Below are 19,465 nucleotides of genomic sequence, written 5' to 3' on the forward strand. Positions count from 1 at the left end.
TCTCCATATACCTTACTGCACATTTCAACTCACTCATTCACACATCTACCCATGCCCCATTGGACAAGCACTTTTTAATTGTCTCCCACCTGGCATGTGTTTTTCTATGTATGATGAACATTGCAGTTACTAAGAGTCTGTGTATCATCTAAGAAGAGAAAGTTGTAGGCAGACAAAAGAATTCAGCACAGTGCCTGGCATAAATTAAAATTTAAAGCATGATCTGAATTAATAGAGAAATTATTATTCAGCAACTATTTGGGAAATGGCATGCACGATTTTTCATCATTTATTTTGAGACATGCTCTTAGCCTATCGTCTTGGATAGCCAAGGACCTACTGCGCAGTCAAGGATGTCCTCAAACTATGGTGATTCTCCTACCTCTGCCTCCTAAATGATAGAATCAGGTGTTGAGGCACCATCACACAATATGTAACTAAAGTATATATAGTCACAAGCCCAAAAGTTACTTATAATCCAGAAATCGGGCACTTTACACCACTAAACTAGCCTGTAACTCCTCGAATAAGCAAGGATTTTTCTTGGTGACTAAAGGATTTGTGATGAATCGTGTTTTAATTACCATCCTATTGCTATCAAAAGATACCACAGCCAAGGCAGCTTGCAAAAGGGAGCACTTTAGTGGGGGCTGGCTTACAGTTTCAGAGGGTGAGTCCACAGCCATCACGGTGAGAAGCAAGGCAATAGGCAGGCAGGGAGGCAGGTGTTGGAGCCTAGCTAAGGACTCATATCTTATCCAAAGATGGAGGCAGTGGGAGAAGGAGACTGGGTCTGGTCTTGTGAACTTTTGAAACCCCCAAATCCACCCCTCTTCCCTCCATGAGATACCACCTTTATCAAAGCCACTTCTCCAAATCTTTCCTAAACGCTCCACCAACTAGGAATCAAACACTCAAGTATAAGAACCTATGGGAACCATTCTCATTCAAACCACCACAAGTGCTGAGCTCAAGAGCTGGGACATGCCGTGCAGACTGGGTGACAACAGACAACATCATAGCCACATTCTTGCTCAGCTTCATATTGATTCTCATCCTAAAAGAGTTTTTTTTTCCTCATTCAGTTTCATCAATACAACCCGAGTACATTAGAAAAAAATTGCTCCTGAAGTTTTTGCATTAACTGGTGAGGTCTCTTGGCACCAGGTAATCAGAAATGCCACCATAAGTGAAGAAGATACGTGTTTTTAATTCTAAAAATGTACATCCATGTGAAAGCTTTCATATGGCAATATTTAAAGTCCGCATACAAACTCTCAGCCCCTGCATCTGGAACAGCAGCACGGTGGTAGCTGCTTACAATACAACTGCGCCAGAGGCATCTCTTTAAATAAATAACTTCATCATCATCACAATGTTTATTGCATCTCTAAGCACATAACTTCCTCTGGGTTTCAGTTCTATTGTTAACAAGATTTGAGGATACACAGGTTAAAAAAAACCAACTATATCAAACATCAAGATAAGCTACGCCTTTCACAAATACACACTTTTACTTGGAATTAATGCCTCAAATACGAACCAACGTATTTGTTTATACCTCTTTTGACACACCAAAATTTGGGACAAAAGTCAAATTCCCATCAAAGGAAAACCATTCCTGTGTAAACACAGGGTAATGTGGGTTGGTTTTCAAGTTAGATCAGCAACCTTGTGATTCAAGAGTGTTTTAAAGATTATCCTATCTTTAAGAGTGAACACAGCTTCAGACTCATGCTTGGCATGCAACTGGATGCTGCAGAAATAGAATGTCACATTTTTGTGGAATTCAGCTTATGAGTTAAAACCCCACAAATAATCAAGCTCCACAAATTTACACCTTTTCTGAGGAAAAAAAAAACCAGTAGTTTGACAACTGAAGTTATATTCCATTTTCCTTATTTTTATTTTGTCCTATTCAAGGAAGATGTCTCAGTGGGCTCATGTTTTCACAGGTATTCCTGTTGGAATATCAACTCCGGTCTGCCACTTTGGAAAGAGTGTTGTGATACCTAACGCAAGTTCACATTAGATTCCCTTTCTAGACAGAGGATATCTGGTCTCAGAAAAAGTAATTCAGAAAATCAGTAGTTTAAAAAAAAGTGTTATTGAAAAACAGCTTGTTTATCCTGAAACTTTTAACATTTAAATTCCATGACTAGAATTTTAGTATAGAATTTAAACATCTAATGAGTCTTGTGTATTTCACTTCAACTCATTGGTAACATCTATTAAATAAAGTCTAACTATGAACCTGGGATTGATGTCAGCTTAAAGATGTAAGATATCCAGTACTTAAATGGTTTAATTTTAAATTATGAAAACTATAGCTTCAAAGGTGAACTTTTAGCTTTCTTCTTGTGCCTTTAAAACCTAATGTAAGACACTTGCTTAACACATTAACACGATGACCTAGCTAACTAGTAACATGGTTGTTAAAGGTTAGGAAATAAAAGTGTTACTTCCCAGTTCCGTGCTTTCTCTAAACAAAATCTTCAGCTCTTGCGCCACAAGTAAGAAGTAGTAGTAACAGGTAGGTGAAAATTGCTGATTATGAAGTATATTCTAGTAATTCTTGTAAGGTGGTCACTTTTATTGGTAATTCAAATTACCCAGATTTTGTGGAATTGAACATGTGGAAATGTAATTTCTTACAGCAATCATTGTGAATGACTTCCAGGTAGTCTATCTCACAAATAGTCTATGAGAGATGAGCATCTGCTAAGGTGATATCTAAATGTGTAAACAAAATCCTAGGCCACTATAACTGTACCTCTTTGTTTTTCATATATATCACCATGCCTGAGAGAGGACGAGATTAAAGCTCCTTACTCCAGCGCACGCGGACGGATGAGATCTTTTCCATGACGCATTCACATAGGTTGTCTCTCATCATATTCAGCAATGTGCTGCCCTTCTGGGTGCTGATGTACAGAGCTGCAGTGTGCTGGCTTCCGTGGCACGCTATAAGTCAAAGATCAATGGCCATTCCATTTCTATTCATTTTTCATATTTTACAAACACCAACTGTATAATAATGTTAGAATTGCCAATTTTCAATATCTTTACTCTATTCAGATTTATTTTGAATGCTATGTATATGAGTGTTTTGCCTGCATATATGAATGAGCAATATATGTATGCAGGGCCCTCAGAGGTCATGAGAGGGCTTAAGATCCACTGGAACTGGAATTAGACATAGTTTTGGAGCCACCATGTGGGTGCTGGCAATAAAATTCCGGTCCCCTTCAAGAGAAGCAAGTGTCATTTCTCCATGCCCTCAACTGTATTTATTTATTTGCTTTAATTTTTCCCTTACTCCCTGCTCTATCTAATTCCATTTCTGGCCACCTACCTGGCCCATCTCATTTTTTATTGACATTATAGCTCAGTTAAATCGAAGGGGCAGTAATAGTAACAGCACTGAATCAGATCATGAGAACTTCATTTGATCTCTACATGTCTTTCAAAATAAATCACATGATCAAAATAAATCTGAGTATCTGTTTTCTCAGAAGCAAATAAGCAAAAGCTAGCAGCCTCTAAAGATTGCTTCAAAAGCAGACTAAAATGAACTGAATGCGGGAATAACTATGAACTCCAGGATCCATATTTAGGACAGTAACCAAGTTTTAAAACTGCTTCTTTGGGCACCAAACAAGCAGTATTTCTGCATAATAATTGAAGTATAGAGCACTGGAGATTCAAGTAGCAGCCAGTGCAAGCATTGCTTAGACCCTCCTCTTCTGTATGGGCAATTTTCTTTTTTAAAAATAAAGGGGTTTTAATAAATATGCACGATTCTTATTAAAGTCAGTTGTTTGTGTCTGCATTAAGATGCTCCCAGTCTGACAGTCTCATATACAGCACTTTATGCTTGTCTAGCCACGCTTGCTTTCAACCACTGTCATTAAAATACATTTTTTCATATTGAAGTTTCTTTTAATCAAACTGTTACTTTGTACACAGGGTTAGCTGGCCACTAGCAGTGCTGATTATAGATTTCAGGTGTACCTACTGTCCACAGTAAGTGGGCTAAAGCAGCACTCAAAATTCTGATGCTGCCCACCTGACGTCAACCCAGGTACTGCCCTTACTGTTTTGTTTTTGTGGGGCTTTCTCCCACAAGAAGAACCTTAAACCACACATATTCACGTAGAAGGTCCTCTTTTCTTTTATAGGTGAGTTGACCCTTCATTGGGCATTAATAAAGTTCACGACTAATCTCAACTAACGTGTTTGCTTTTCTTTCCAAAAGTTATCTTATACTTCCTTGATGCTAAAATCATACCAAATACTTTTTGCTGGCTTGCCTTCTCCGCACTTAGCTTAGCATACTGCATGCAGTGAAGGGAGTCTCTGAGGCATTCCCTAAAAGTTAACTTAGAACATATCAAGATAAATTAGGGTGTGTCCTCTTCTTTTTGGTTTGTTTTCAGCACCGAGTCTTCTCCCAAAATTTTACACAGTTCATTGAGTCTCTGCTGCATTTTGGGAATTCCAGCCAGTTGAGACTCTAACTTTTGTTTTTCTTCACTTAATGTTAAACGGATAGCAGTGTCCAGCTGTTCAAAGCGCCAACCACCTTCGCCATCAAATTGTAACAAGTGAGTGTGGTATTTCCTGCATAATTAAAACGGAGTATTATGAGTCATAGTTATAGAATTTTCTAAGTGGTGTTTAAAGACAAATTTTTGTAAAGACAGATATTTTACATTTGAATTTTAGTGTTACCTCAGAAAACATGGACATTTTTGAAATCCAAAGTCTTTAATCTCTAAGAAATTCTTCTTGATGTTACTAAATTTATCTTATATTTTGAGTAAATATAATTTACAAAAGAATACTATTCTTGTCTTAATCTACCCACATAACCCAGCATGTCTTTAGAATAAATAATAAAACATCCTTAGAATGGAAATAAGGAAGAGAAAACTAAGGAAAGACAGTACAATTTAAAAAAAAACATACAGAGAAAAACTAAAGAAAGTAAAGGAAATACAAAAGCAACTTATTTGTGTGTAACACCATCCTCTGGGATAAACTCTATGTAAATGCCACTTTCTCGGTAATAATAATTTAGAATGATTTTGACATGCCTGCCCCAGGAATCTTTTAGAGAAATTCTCTTGTTGCTCCCTAGATTCATTATTCTTTCATGGCGCAGTTACATAGATACAGAGATTTGTAGTGAAAGATGGGAAGCAACCCATCTCCTAAGAGTCGCCTATGCCACTAGCAGAGGATTGGGGTGGGAGAAGGGAGTGGGACTGGCAGAGCTTTTCCCATGGTAAGCCACCTGTACTTGGGCACTTAGCATCACTGGGTCATGATTCTTCAGTTTTTATGACTTTGTTCAATGTTTTATCTTATACTTATTTCAAAAAGTAATTATTTATTATAACTAGTTAGTCTTTTATATCAGTTTCTATTTTATATGTGGATGTTAGCTGTTAACTTTTCAATAAACAGGTTGCAATCCTTATAACCACAGAGGTTATATGAAGTAAGAGATTAATGGGGAGGGAAGGATGTCTTAAGGAGTGGGAAATAGAATAGATAGTTATGGATGGCTGGAAGGGTTGGATGAGAGAATTAAATGGAGAGGGAAGGGAAGAGGGGGGTAACGTAGGGCATATGGGATGGACAGGTAAACTGAGGGTCATTTGAAGGGTATGGAAAGCTATTCCAGTGGAAATTTCTTAAAAAAAATATATACACATACATTAAAGACATCTAAATGGAATTATCAAGTAATGGGAAAGACAAAGTTCCAACATCAATGTTACCTGCCACCAAATAAATTCTCCAGCACCAGGAATGTAATACACCTAATTGAGCTGTTGACCAAAGGGGCTCCAGAGAAACCCACAACCCAGGCCATGTCAACCAGTTGTTCTCCACAGACTGATGGTAAGATCCTATTGCTAAAGACAATATTTACACAACTCATTAACCACAGAAAAGTCAAGTTGGTCTCTACCTGGATTCTTCAACACTACTGACTAGCGTTCATGGTACTGAAGGTACTCGGCACACTTTCAGAGGAGAAATGTAGTACCGACCCAGCTACAAACACTATGATCTACAAAGGTATCCTGCTTGCATGCTATGCTAGGGCAATAGTGGCACAAAAGATGTGGGACTAACCAACCACTATCTGACCACTATAAGACCCACTCTGTTATATGGAACCCATTCCTAACACTGCTTGGATGGCCAAGAACCTAAGACTAGATGGGGGAAAACCAAATACTACTGTTATACTAAAGAAACCAACAATAAAATCACTCCTAAAGGCACTCTGCTATACTCATAGATCACTGTCTTGCTCACTGTCATCACAGATGCTTCCTCCTGCAGGAGCAGGGCAGAACTACAGACACTCACAGCTGGACAATGTGTGGAGAGTGAGAGACCTTGGAACACTCAGTCTTCTGTAGGATGTCTCCATCAAACCCCTACTCCCACCCCAGGGTTCAGGAAACCCTGTAGAAAAGAATACTGAAAGATCTTAAAAGCCAGAGAGGAGCAAGAACCCTAAGGAAACAAGGTCTTCTAGATACAACAGCACTGATGCACACATGAACTCAGAGACTTCACATGTCCTGGACCTGCTAAGGAGGCCTAAGCCAGATGGGTTCCAATGTTGAGAGAAGTGAACACAATAGCCCAGAAACTATTTCCAATCAACAACCACTCACAAAGAAAAAATTACCTTTCTCCAATGAAGTCTCACTGGGAATGAATATATACCACACTTTAGGGCAGACCCCATGTCAGCAGTCGATTTCAAACACAAAACAAACTCAATGATATTTGTGGAGTATTTTTCTAATAATGCTTTGTGTGTTTTTTTAACCTTACAGGTCTTATGCTTGCATGTTATTGTCTCCCATATTGTAATTTTATGGAAATTCTGTGTGAACAGAAGTGTGTGTGTCTTTACATCTGTCTGTGTTTTTTTGTGCTTTTTCTTTGGCTCTTTTCTTTTGTCTGTTTGTTTGGTTGTTGCTTTGTCGCCTGTTTTCTGGTGAGGGAGAGAAGGTGTGGGTTAGGTGGGTAGGGAAGAGGGGAGAAAGTGGGAGGCACTGGGGAAGGGGGAACTGTGATCAGAATATAGCATATGAAAAAAACATTTATTTTTAATAATAAGAAAATGAGTCCAAAATATTGACCTTTTAACATATAAGACCATATAAAAATTAAATTGAAAACACTGTATTTATATTTCAAGAAGGAAAATGTAAAAAAATCCCATAACCATATCATTAAAATAGGAAGTTTAGAGAGAGTGAAATACTGAGATGGCTCAGTGGGTTAAAGGTTCTTGTTGAGAGGGTCTTCCCCTTTAAGTAGATAACAGTTCAAAAGTCATTCGTGATTTCTGACCCTTCCCTTCATTCTTCAACACTGTTAAAATGGCTAAGGGAGATTTAATGCCTTATTATTAAGGCATTATTAAGGCTCATTTTTTCTTAAAGCCAACAACAACAACAACAAAAATAGTTTTTATATACTGTGATTCCTCTAACTTGCTAGTTTTGGAAGTATTGTTATAACATTTTTATGTTTTCCCCAGATTTTAAAGGAAACGTTGAAAGAAGTATGTAGCCTTACATCACTCCATAATCTTTCACTGTACATTCTAGTATTATAAATATTTTTAGTTCAGATCAACAATCAGATTTTCATGTAATTTTTCAAAATGACTAGAGGAACTCATTTCCATATAACACATTAAAGATTCATTAGGCCGGGGGGACCTAAAGTGTTAGGGAAGTCAGAGAAAGACAAATAGAAAATAAATGAAATACCTTATAATCTACAGGGAAGTATTTAGCAAAGTTATCCCTTAAGAAGAAAAAAACAGAGCTTCTATTCAGAGTAGGAACCTAGAAGCACCTACCATAGAGAAGGTCTGTGTGTTATGGACAGTAAGGAAATCCCAGCTCCCACAGCAGCCTGAAAGATCTTTCCTTCCACATCAATGCTCACAGCGCTGGTACATTCATCCAGCAAGGCGTACTTTGGTCTGGGAAAAAAACAATACAAAGAGATGAATGATTTTGCTCGGGAACTGTGTCTTTCTCTGGACAGCAGCGTATTCTGACAGCTTCCGAGGGAGGAAGGAGAATGTGACATTGGTCATGGTGGAAGTGGCAAAGCAAACACAGCTGTTTTTATTCCTTTTATTTTATTTATTTATTTTTACTTGGCCAGCAACCTAACCTAGGTTCGTGAGACTTGAGTCAACATGAACACTGTCATTTGATGTTTTCATTTTGGTTTTGAAAATTTGGGTCACTTATGTATTCAATCATGTCATCTGCAAATAGTGAGAGTTTGGCTTCTTCCTTTCCAATTCATATCCCCTTGATTTCCTTTTGTTGTCTTATTGTTCTAGCCAGAATTTCAAGAACTTTGTTGAATAGATATGGAGAGAGTAGACAGCCTTGTCTTGTTCCTGATTTTAATGGAATCCCTTTGAGTTTCTCTCCATTTAATTTGATGTTGGCTATTGGCTTGTTGTATATTGCCTTTTATGTTTAGGTATGTTCCTTGTATTCCTACTGTTTTCAAGACCTTTATCATGAAGGGGTGCTGGATTTTGTCAAATGCTTTTTCAGCATCTAGTGAGATGATCATATGTTTTGTCTTTCAGTTTATTTATATGGTGCATTATATTGTTAGATTTTCATATGTTGAACTATCCCTGTGTCTCTGGGATGAAGCTGACTTGATCATGATGGATGATTTTTCTTTTTTTTTTTTTTGGATTCAGTTTGCCAGTATTTTATTGAGTATTTTTGCATCAATGTTCATGAGTGAGATTAGTCTGTAATTCTCTTTCTTGGTTGAGTCTTTGTGTGGTTTCAGTATCAGGGTAACTGTATCCTCATAAAAAGAGTTTGACGATGTTCTTTCTGTTTCTATTGTGTGGAACAATTTGAGAAGTATAGGTATTAGCTCTTCTTTGAAGTTCTGGCAGAATTATGCATAGAAACCCTCTGTTCTTGGTTTTTGTTTTTGTTTGGTTTTTTGGTTTTTTTCCTTTCGTTTTTTAGGTTGGGATGATTTTGATGACTGCTCCTATTTTCTTGCAGGTTATAGGTCTATTTAAACTGTTCACCTGGTCTTGATTTAATTTTTGCGATGCAGAAAATTGTCCATTTCTTTCACATTTTCCAATTTTGTGGAGTACAGGTTTTTTAGTATAACCTAATAATTCTCTGAATTTCCTCAGCGTCTGTTTTTATGTCCCTGTTTTCATTTCTAATTTTGTTAATTTGGATGTTCTCTCTCTGCCCTTTGATTAGTTTGGATAAGGGTTTGTCTATCTTGTTGATTTTCTCAAAGAACCAGCTCTTTGTTTCATTGATTCTTTGTATTGTTTTCTTCATTTCTATTTTATTGATTTCAATCCTTAATTTGATTATATCCTGTCATTTATTTCAACTGGGTGATTTTGCTTCTTTTAGTTTCAAAGTTTTCCAGGCCAGTTTTCACCATGAAATTACTTTTATTTATCAATTTTTAATTTTTATTTTTTGAGATTATCATTACATCATTTTCCCCTTCCTTTTTTCCTTTCACACCCTCCCTCCCATGGATCCCACCCTACTCTCTTTCAAACTCATGGCCTTTAACTCCAAATAAGTAGAAATTTCTCATTTTATATAAATAATTACTTGACATTGTAAGTTATTTTCTAGCACATGTTTGCTGATTAATAGGATCCTGTTACCTATTCTGGAGATGGTGAAGGCTCCCAGATGCAGGGCTTAAACCATTTTTAATGCCCCATGGGATTGATTAAGAAAGTGTTTAATGATCCCTGCAGCATCCCCAAGACAACAGCAGGGTTGTTATTATATATCAAATATTATTTCTCTCTCCATGTTAATTAAGTAGAAAAGATGAAAAAAAGAATAAAAGAGAAATATTTAGGTAAAATTTTCTTTTTCATGAAGCCCTTTTTAGTCCTTTGTTTATTGTATTTTGTCTTGCTTTTTAGAGTATTTTGAACTAAAGAAGATATGCTACTTTTAAATAGAAAAAAGTATATTTTATACTCCGTTGTTATAGCAACTTCTAGTCTAAGGAATGTAAGAAGAATCATATACTGTTTTCTTGGCAGACTTAGGCCGTGTGTGTGTGTGTGTGTGTGTGTGTGTGTGAGAGAGAGAGAGAGAGAGAGAGAGAGAGAGAGAGAGAGAGAGAGAGATTGGGCACTTACAGAACTAATGCTCATAGTATTGCATGATGTCATCTCTTAGAATTTGTTTCTTTTTTGCCCCCTGCTGTATTGTTAATAGCACAGGATATGTGAAAGAGTGAAGCTATCCTTTTAAGACAGGATTTTCCTGGTCATTCTTTAAATATTAAAATTATAAGACTCTCATAAAGCATATGCTACTTATGCTTTTTGATAGTATGCATAGTATAATCTCTGACCAGAGTTCTCTGTTGTCGCTGGCTCAGATCTTTCCTATTAAAGCTCAGTATGTGATGTGATCTCATTGTCATGACCTTATCGCTGATCCTGTGAGGATGGGAGGACACAGTTTCTCAACGTTGCACTTTTCCTTCCCTGTGTTAAATTTTCTAATTTATCTGATTCTTTTGCAAAAGTATTGCCTTTTAACCATGTGCTTGTCTTCCTCGATCTCGCAGAATTGACTTGATCTTCACTCATTATTACGTTAGACCTAAACCACTTCACAATCACAAATCCCAATTATTCCAAATTATTAGGTACTCGAAATATCGGGTTATCTTATTAACAGAGAGAAAAGGAAACTGGTCACTTGCAATCTACCACATCACCCTTCAGAGGCTGCTGATCATATTACTGAGTATTTGTGGATGAAACTCAAGCCAATTCACAGAGATGGGCTAATAGCTGACCATAAATGTCAAGCTGCTATTTGCCCTTGAGTCTCACTGGAGAAAGCAGCTTTTCAAATCATAGCAGGAAAAGTCAAGAGTTAGAAAAATTCAGTTCATTTTAAAAAAGGACTGTCTATTCTCAGACTAACAATGTAAACTTATTATTATAATACATATATTAAGACAACTACGTTTCTTTCCTAAAAATCACAGATATGTATAAAATTGTATAGTGCATGCTTTCATTTATGTGAGGCTATAAAGCAAATAAACCAGAATAGCAATGGACATATGCAGAACAGGACCAAAAAAGGGGTTAAGAGCCATTTCCAGGGTAATAAATGCATTCTCTATCTTGGTTGAGCTGTTGGTTACATAATGTTCCTACATTTACGAAAGATTATTGAATTATATACCTACAGCATACACTTAGTACATACATTTTATAACAATGATAGCAAACAATGATAGGCTAAGTGTTAAAGAATAACAAAGGAAGGCATATGATAGCATATGAAACTAAGGAAGGGATATAAATTGCAAATTATGAAACACATGACGACAATTACGATTACCACCAACTTGTGCATGATAGGACCAGAAAGAAATTTATTCAAAAATTTAACAATGTTTTTGACAGCTAATGAGATATAATATTTCTAATTCTTTTTATTTATCAGTGTTTTCGAAATAAACATATAATTATGATATATTATTCTAATGATAAATACTATGTGCTATTGTCTTATAAGCTGAAATATATAGAGTGTCTAATGAAATAAAAAAATAGACAAACTCAAAAGTATAAATTTTATGCATATTTAGTAAGATAATTTTTTAAAATGTCATTCAGTTCCTCTGTCTCCTTCTATCTCTGTTTTATTAGATTTATTTAGTACAGTTATTTACTTGTATGTGTGTGAGTGTGCACATCATGGTACATGTGGAGGACAGAGGAAAATATGCAGTAGGTGCTGGGCTTCTCATTCTACCGTATGGGTCTAGGGCAGTGGTTCTCAATCTGTGGGTCACGACCCCTTTTGGGGGTAGCATATCAGATATCCTGCATACCAGATGTTTACGCTACAATCCATAACAGTAGCAAAATTAGAGTTATGAAGTAGGAAAGGAATAAGTTTATGGCTGGGGGTCACCAGAGTATGAGGAACTGTATTAAAGGGTTGCAGCGTTAAGAAGACTGAGAACCACTGGTTTAAGAGATCCAACTCAGGTTGTCATTGGTGGAAGGCACCTTTAATCACTAAGCCATCTCTCCAGTCTCCTAGACAAATATTACTTAACCTAAGATGGGATCGCTGAATCCTGCTGAATACTTTATTATGTCAGTAACAGATCATAGTTTTCTGAGCACAGCACACTTACTTATGATAAAACATCCGGGCCATACCCATCCTTTGCTTTTCCCCTCCCGATAGGACATCTTTCCAGTCCATAACAGCATCCCATCCTAAAAAACAAGCAAACAAACAATAAATGCATACATATATACACACAGTTACAGATACTTTGCTGATTTGTTACTACTTCTATTCTGGACTAGCAGTTCTTGGCCTGTTTTGATTGAAAATGGGAAGAACTTTGTATTTTGTAAAGCATATGGATAGATTCCAGAGCCATATGCATGAGTATCTTATGTTAAATATATTGTTTTTAAAGAGTAATAATCCCTCACATTGATAGACATCTTGAAAGAGTTGTAAACATTGGCACTCAGTAAAAATCCATTTGTTATTCTATTCAAAGGACTGATGCACATATATTGAATTTTGAGGATAACTGGAGAAAAGATCTAATAATTTGCATAGGACAACTGCCAAATCCTGAAACAGCATGGGAGGAGCTAAGTTAACGGTTCCCACATGCCTGGCATTTTATGCAATTCTTTTCACTCTTCTACAGCTTATGAGACACCTGGTTTTATTTGCACTTTACAAGTGGCTAATGCAAAATTCATGGAGCAATAGACAGGTCTGAGTTTATGGTTATCTATCAGAGCTGGGGTCTATACTTAGGTCTGTTTAATGCTTCCACCGTCTATGCCGCCTATCTGTTAAAGCATCTTAACTACTGATGGCTTGACATGAATGTACAATGTAAGCTTCTATTTTCAAGATTAGGGGATATATGTAAAAACTCTTTTATATTTTATGAAAATAATACCTGAAACATCTAAATTAAAACTGAAGTTTTGGAATGGCATATATTATGGCCACACTTCTGAAAATGTGCACACACATAGCAGACACACATCCGGGGGTGGAATCATAAGAGCCTTACTTTTCAAGTTAACACGTTTGTAGTATTTGAATTATGACTGTCTTACATAGTTAACTAGAAGTGATTACATAAGGACAAAGCCAAGTTCTACTTCTACAGACTCAAATTGTCAGAGAAGGAAATGGCTGCTCAAACTTGGCAAATACTGAAGGCAGCATTCCCACACTGCCTGTGTTCGGGTTGGATTGTCCCCACGGAGAGAGGCCACTCTCCATATAGTCATCGCTCTCCCTCAGCTGCCTTTTATCATTACTAAACTTCTGAATAAAGTCAGTCATAGGTTATAGGAAGAAGTAGATTCTTTATTGTTTTAACTCTGGGTGCCTAAAGAAACAAATTACCAGATCAATTATTCAATTCTGTTGCTAATCAAAAAGAATATGAACTCATCTTTCAGCATGCAAAGGATCAGAATCTTTGACAAAATAATGTATGTTAATTTTAAATCAGTATTCCTCTTTTCTTTAATGTTTTCTTCTTTTAGAAATTACTATAAAGTTTAGTCCAAATTTTAGAAAATGTGCTATTAAATCAGGAACAGTGAGACTTGCCTCAATCCTAGGACAGGGGCAAGGGCAGGAGGGTCACCATTTGGGGGCCAGTCTGCACTATACTCTGATACTCTGTCTCAGGAAAAAAAGTTTGAAGTTATAAATAAGAAACTAAATGAAGTAGGGAGATAATAATTAGGGAGAACAAGGATGGAAAGACTATTTTAAGGATATATCTTAAGTTATTTTAAAATTTTGAATAATGTGAAAGTATTCCCTATTCCAAAACTTGAAAAAGAAATAAATAGAAGTAACATATAAAATAATTCAGGGTGGGGAATAATCTAGGAGGAGTTAGGGGAGGTGGAGAAATGAGAGAGAAGAGAAAGCAATACTGGGACCAGAGGGATGGTCCTGTGGTTAAGAGCGCACAGTGCTCTTGTAGAGAACTTGATTCCCAACTCTCATGTCCAGTGGCTCTAACTACCTGTAGCTTCAGTGCCAAGGGATCCAACACTCCCTTCTGGCTCCCCAGGCACGTGTACTCATGTACCCTTACCTCACAGCATATATACACAAAATAGAAAGATATCTTTAAACAATAATCAATACAGTAACATCCAAGGTGAAAGACTTTAGCACTATTTCCCATTGACCATGTCTAGCCAGTGTCTTCTTGGGAGGGATCACTGTTCATTCCCTTGAGTAAACTTCTGGACATTATTTAAAAACAGATCCTTATGAGATTATATTACAAAACCCTTCAAAATGCCAGTTTCCTTCTGGGAAAAACTGTTGAAATAATAATTTTATGTGAGAAACTTTATAGCACTTATGAAATGCCAATGGTGACTTGAATGGATCTAGATTGCTTCACTATGAAGGCATGTTCTGGGGAGAATGACTTGTTCCCTGGACTGCGAAACAAGGCATGAGAGAAAGGTTTTCAGGCAAAGGAAAAGTTAATTTTGACATATTTTAATAAATTGCACCTTTTACTCTACTGAACCCAGAGGGCTCCATCAGCATCCTTAGCAACAGTCATAATGCTTGATGCTCATTCACTGAGACAAAGACAGCTAAGAAGAAAACCATCTCCCTGCTTCCTGAAGATGTATAATTGTCTGATTTGTGTATGTTTGTCCCCATTCTACTCTTTATATTTTCAAACCTATTTTTGGGAATAAAACATAGGTAGGTCTTTGTTAAGCAAAGAGTTAGCTAATCTAAATAATTCCAATAGGAAGTTGTACACTAGTAAGTAGAAGTATTTTTTTCTGCATTAAGAAAAATTTCTCAGGTATTTACTTTACAATTCATAACAGTAGCAAAATTACAATTATGAAGTAGCAACAAAAATAATTTTATGGTTGGAGGGTCATTCCAACATGAGGAACTGTATTAAAGAGTTGCAGCACTGAAAAGGCTGAGAAGCACTGACTTAGATGCTTCATGTCTAGAGATTAAGTAGAACTAATTTCTTAAGAAAGATACATTTATGTGAAGGTACATAATAGTTCTTATGCCTAGAAAACTAAGAGACATGCAGCACAGCAGAACACTGGTTATGTCTAGTGTTGAACATAACACTAGATTAACACAGTGTTAAATCTGTATTTGAATTCTGTTCTATCAGCTGTTATGGGAATTATTGGAAAGTAACGACCAGAATTTAATCTGTACAATGAAGACAATAATTCAACATTAATGGACTTCCATGAACATTGAGCAGAAGAATATGTACTTGTTTGGATATGGTATATTCTGTGCAGTAAATATTCAACAAACCATAACTGTTCCTATTATATCACTAATTTTTTTATGTGTCCAAGGACAAGGTTTATAAACCTCTAGGCTTGAAACTTAAAAATTGTTCTAAAACTTCTGGCTTCTGAAAGTATATTTTGTGTTTATTTTAAATTTCTATTATAATCATGGAAGTCCAAGCTTAATTAATTTGCCCATAATATGTAAAATTTATACTGTCAAAGTATAAATTTGAAATTGGGAAGAGATTGGCCACCTGACACTTAAGAAAAAATCTGCTTTCCCAAGAGAGCAGACAATGTAAATAGAAATCCAGCCCTATCGGTCTGGCCTGCTTCATTTACTTATGGGAGGGATTAGGTCACCGCTTATGTTTACTTGTTATGCATGGCCACCACAGTAAAACTACACATATAACTTCATTTAATATTCACAGAAGCCTTGAATAAAAAAAATTGTATTACCATTTTACCACTAAAGGTACATTGAGAAATGCTAAATAGGATTTGATTCTTCCACTCTGAGATCAAAGTTGATATACTGTTTTTTTTTTCCCCAAAAATAATGTAATTAGGTTGGGGTAAAAACATAAAACCTATGTATGCATAACTAAACCTATAATTATGGCTTGCTTTTATATTAATTTTCTGGGCTATTAAATCATATGACCTACTAAAATAGTTAAGAATCATAACTATTAGAAACTAGCTGAATTGAAAGCTCATATGTATACATATTCCCACTGTTTCATATATGTGTTATTCTAAAGAAACTTACAATGAAGAAGTTTTACATACTATTTAATCTCTTATTTCTTGCCTAAAGATATATAGATATATATTATATATGATATGTAATATTTACACATTAGATATTAGAAAGATTGTGGGACTGAAAACAAACAAATTGTGTGAAATCTACTTTTCAAAATAATATTTAATGTAAGGTGAAAGAGCTCGGCTAGCAAATATTTCATTTAGACTTTACATATATCTAGAACGACGGTGGCCTAAGGAATACTTATACATGTAAATATCAAGGTCTTTAAGTGTTAGATATGGTATTATGGAGACTGGTAAAAGAGAAGGGTGCCATATTAATCACAAGACGGGCAAAACCAGAATATCTGTAATAGAAAAAGAAGAAAGAAATCTCTACTTACATGCAATGGTCTAATAGTATCACATATTCAGAAAAGACAGGCTTGATACACACCTGGGACAGTCATCGCTGTCGTCACCTTGACTAGAGTTAGTCACCCATTGTGTAGCCTATGTGTCTGAGCGAGAGCACTTCGAGAGAGACTTGACTGACAGAGAAGACCCAGGATAAACTCAGGAAGGACGAAAGGGGGAGAAGGAGAACGCCAGTAGCCTTCCCAGGTGAGAATTGTGCTGTAGCACCTCCTCTACGCCATGACAGAGGGACATCCCCAAAACGTTCAGCAAAAGGGGAAACGCATCCCACAGGCTGTTTCTGTTGGGTATTAGGTAACTAGTACCAAAGCTAAGTTTATTTACTTAATTAATTGATACTTTTTTGGGGGGTGGGGGAGGCGGAAACAGTGTTTTGATGTAGTCTCAGACTTGCTGCACAGGGGAGGGTGACTTGTTCTTGACCCTCCTGCCTCCGTGCCCTAAGTGTTAACACTACTGGTGCACACCATCACACACAGCCCACAATTGCTCTGCAAATTAAGTTAAACCACGTTTTAAAAAACGCCATACTCTACCTCCTTCTCTTTGAACTATGTGGTAGAGGTGGACGCGGCGCAGAATGCCTTCTAGGTCCTGGTCAGTGTAACCTTTCTCATGCATATCATCCACTGAGTCAGGATAAATGACTTGATCACGCAGACTTCCAAGAGACATGTATGGCCTGTAAAACACCACACATGTGAGTCCTGGTGAAAAGGCACGTTAGCTTACCCAGGGTGACAGCCTGCCGGCTGGAACTGTTACCCTCAGTTTATGTTCCTTGAGGAGTCTTCAAAATAATGCCTGGTTTAGAGATCATTTGATATTTTCTGCGGCAAAAATATTTTGTTTCACCACTGTGATGACTAGTCTTGTTGTCCCCTTGACTAAATCTGGAGCTGACTAAAACCCAAGGGTCTGGGCACACCAATGAGGATTTCTTCTTAATTACAATATGTGAATTGGGAAGACCTACTTTCAGTCCTGATCCTTTGATCTATCATCTTTAACTTGGACCGCATCTTCTGGTGATAGCCTTTATATAGGACATGGAAGAAGGAAGTATTCTCTCTTTGCCTGCTTGTCATCACTTTCATTGGCAAGTTCATTCCTTCACTGTTATTAGCACCTACTTCTTCCAGATTCTGGCATAGATTGAAGACCAGCTGAGACACCCAGCCTTGTAGACTGAACAGCTGGATTCTTGGACTCTCCCTTGGTAGACAGCCATTGGTGGACTAGCTGGACCACAGCCTGTACACCACTCTAATAAATGCCCTTTATATATTTTCCTTAATTAAGTCAACATTTACCTACCTGTTTGTCCATCTATCTTCATTTTGTCAGTTCTGTTCATCTATAAAACACTGACTATTACAGCCATATTTAACAAAGCTTGCTTCTGTACATCTAAAATTATTTGCATTGAACATAAAACTTGGAGTTTTGAAAGCAATGTAGACAAACAAACTAAAGGCACAATATTATTGGTAAGAAAATGTAAATTAATATGACATTGGTTTTCTTGTTTATCAGACAGGCAAAAAATCCAACAGCTTGATAATCCAGTCAGCTGATGGCCCATGGGAAAAACAGATGTTCCCATACCATTGGGAAAATCCAACCTCCTTGGAGGGAATCTGGCAAATTGACAGGTCATTTGCCTTTTGACCTACTTCTGGGAATTTTCTCGGAGGATATGCTCCTAAAAATGTCAGAAAGGAAATCTTTCCTGAGCTTCCATTGAAGTGCCATTTGCAGGGTCAAAATATCCAAAGCCAAGTTAAAGGAGCAGGCAGAGGGAGTCCTTGAATCGACTAGCTTTACCTCCTGAGAGGACCTCGTTCTGGACCTATTCTGAGGCACTAAAGAGGCCAGGCAGGTACCCAGGAAGAAACAGAGTGAGTTCTGTGATCACCATTCAGCTGTAAAGGAAAAGGTGAAAGCGGACCCAGAGCAGGGTGGCGCAGGGCAGCTCTGACCAGCTGAGGGACGGGGGAGGGGGGGGGGGGAGTAGTCCTTCCTTGCCCGTGGCGTCCGCTGAGGGAAGGGTTACTGGCACACCTGGCCTCTATCCACTAGGTGTCAGCATCATCTCCTCCAACATGATTTTAAACACAGTCTGCAAGTCTCCACAACGGGGCCAATTCCCCTAGGTCACAAGTTGTCCCCAGTTGAGAAAACACTGGTAGACAGTTTGTCAGCTTCTCTGAAAAGAAGTTGAAGGTGATATAAAATACACACCTTTGGTTACACCAGCAGAAGGAAACAGGAGAAGCAAGCCAGGAAAGGTCACCAAGGAGGTGAAATGGAGAGAGTAAACATGTTCTCTAAACATCTTTTCTTTTGCTTTCTCTCTCTCTCTCTCTCTCTCTCTCTCTCTCCTGACATTGAGACAGGGTCTTACTATGTAGCCCTGCCTGTCCTGTGTAGACCAGGCTGGCCTTGAACTCACAGAGATCTACCTGCTTCTACCTCTCAGTGCTAGATTAAAAGCGTGCACCACAGCCTTTCTAGACAAGTTTTGATTTTATAGTCATGTTAAAATGTTATTATTTGAGGAATAAAATTAACTAAACAGCTAGCTGAAATTAATTGAAAAGCAAGGAACTGACTGTTGTTTATAACTATTTATAACTATCAAACAGATGCCATGACCACAGAAGACAGGAGGAAACGGATAGGAATGGAACGAGTTAAGTAACACTGGCTACAGAGCTTCAAGAAATTATAAAATGATTGAAAACAGTTTCTTAACTCCATTCTCACCTGGAGTATCTGAAGGCCAGCCTTTCAAACGATCAGATCATGTAGGCAACG

The 19,465-nt window shown here is 37.2% G+C and overlaps 1 protein-coding gene across 1 annotated transcript in view; it reads right to left on the reverse strand.

The window, feature by feature from the left end:
• Positions 1–1,190: 1,190 nt before the first annotated feature.
• The window catches only part of Abcd2 (ATP binding cassette subfamily D member 2), a 39,434-nt gene continuing 21,159 nt past the window's right edge, over positions 1,191–19,465 (reverse strand). Inside the window, exons 7-10 of the mRNA XM_048444807.3 lie at positions 17,182–17,327; positions 12,277–12,361; positions 7,910–8,035; positions 1,191–4,623 (exon numbers count right to left, since the gene is read on the reverse strand). Of these exons, the coding sequence (XP_048300764.3) occupies positions 4,404–4,623; positions 7,910–8,035; positions 12,277–12,361; positions 17,182–17,327 (577 nt within the window). The 3' untranslated portion in view covers positions 1,191–4,403. The remainder of the gene's footprint in view (positions 4,624–7,909; positions 8,036–12,276; positions 12,362–17,181; positions 17,328–19,465) is intronic.

Source organism: Myodes glareolus, chromosome 19, assembly GCF_982192425.1.
Source record: "Myodes glareolus chromosome 19, mMyoGla1.1, whole genome shotgun sequence".
Taxonomy (NCBI): domain Eukaryota; kingdom Metazoa; phylum Chordata; class Mammalia; order Rodentia; family Cricetidae; genus Myodes; species Myodes glareolus.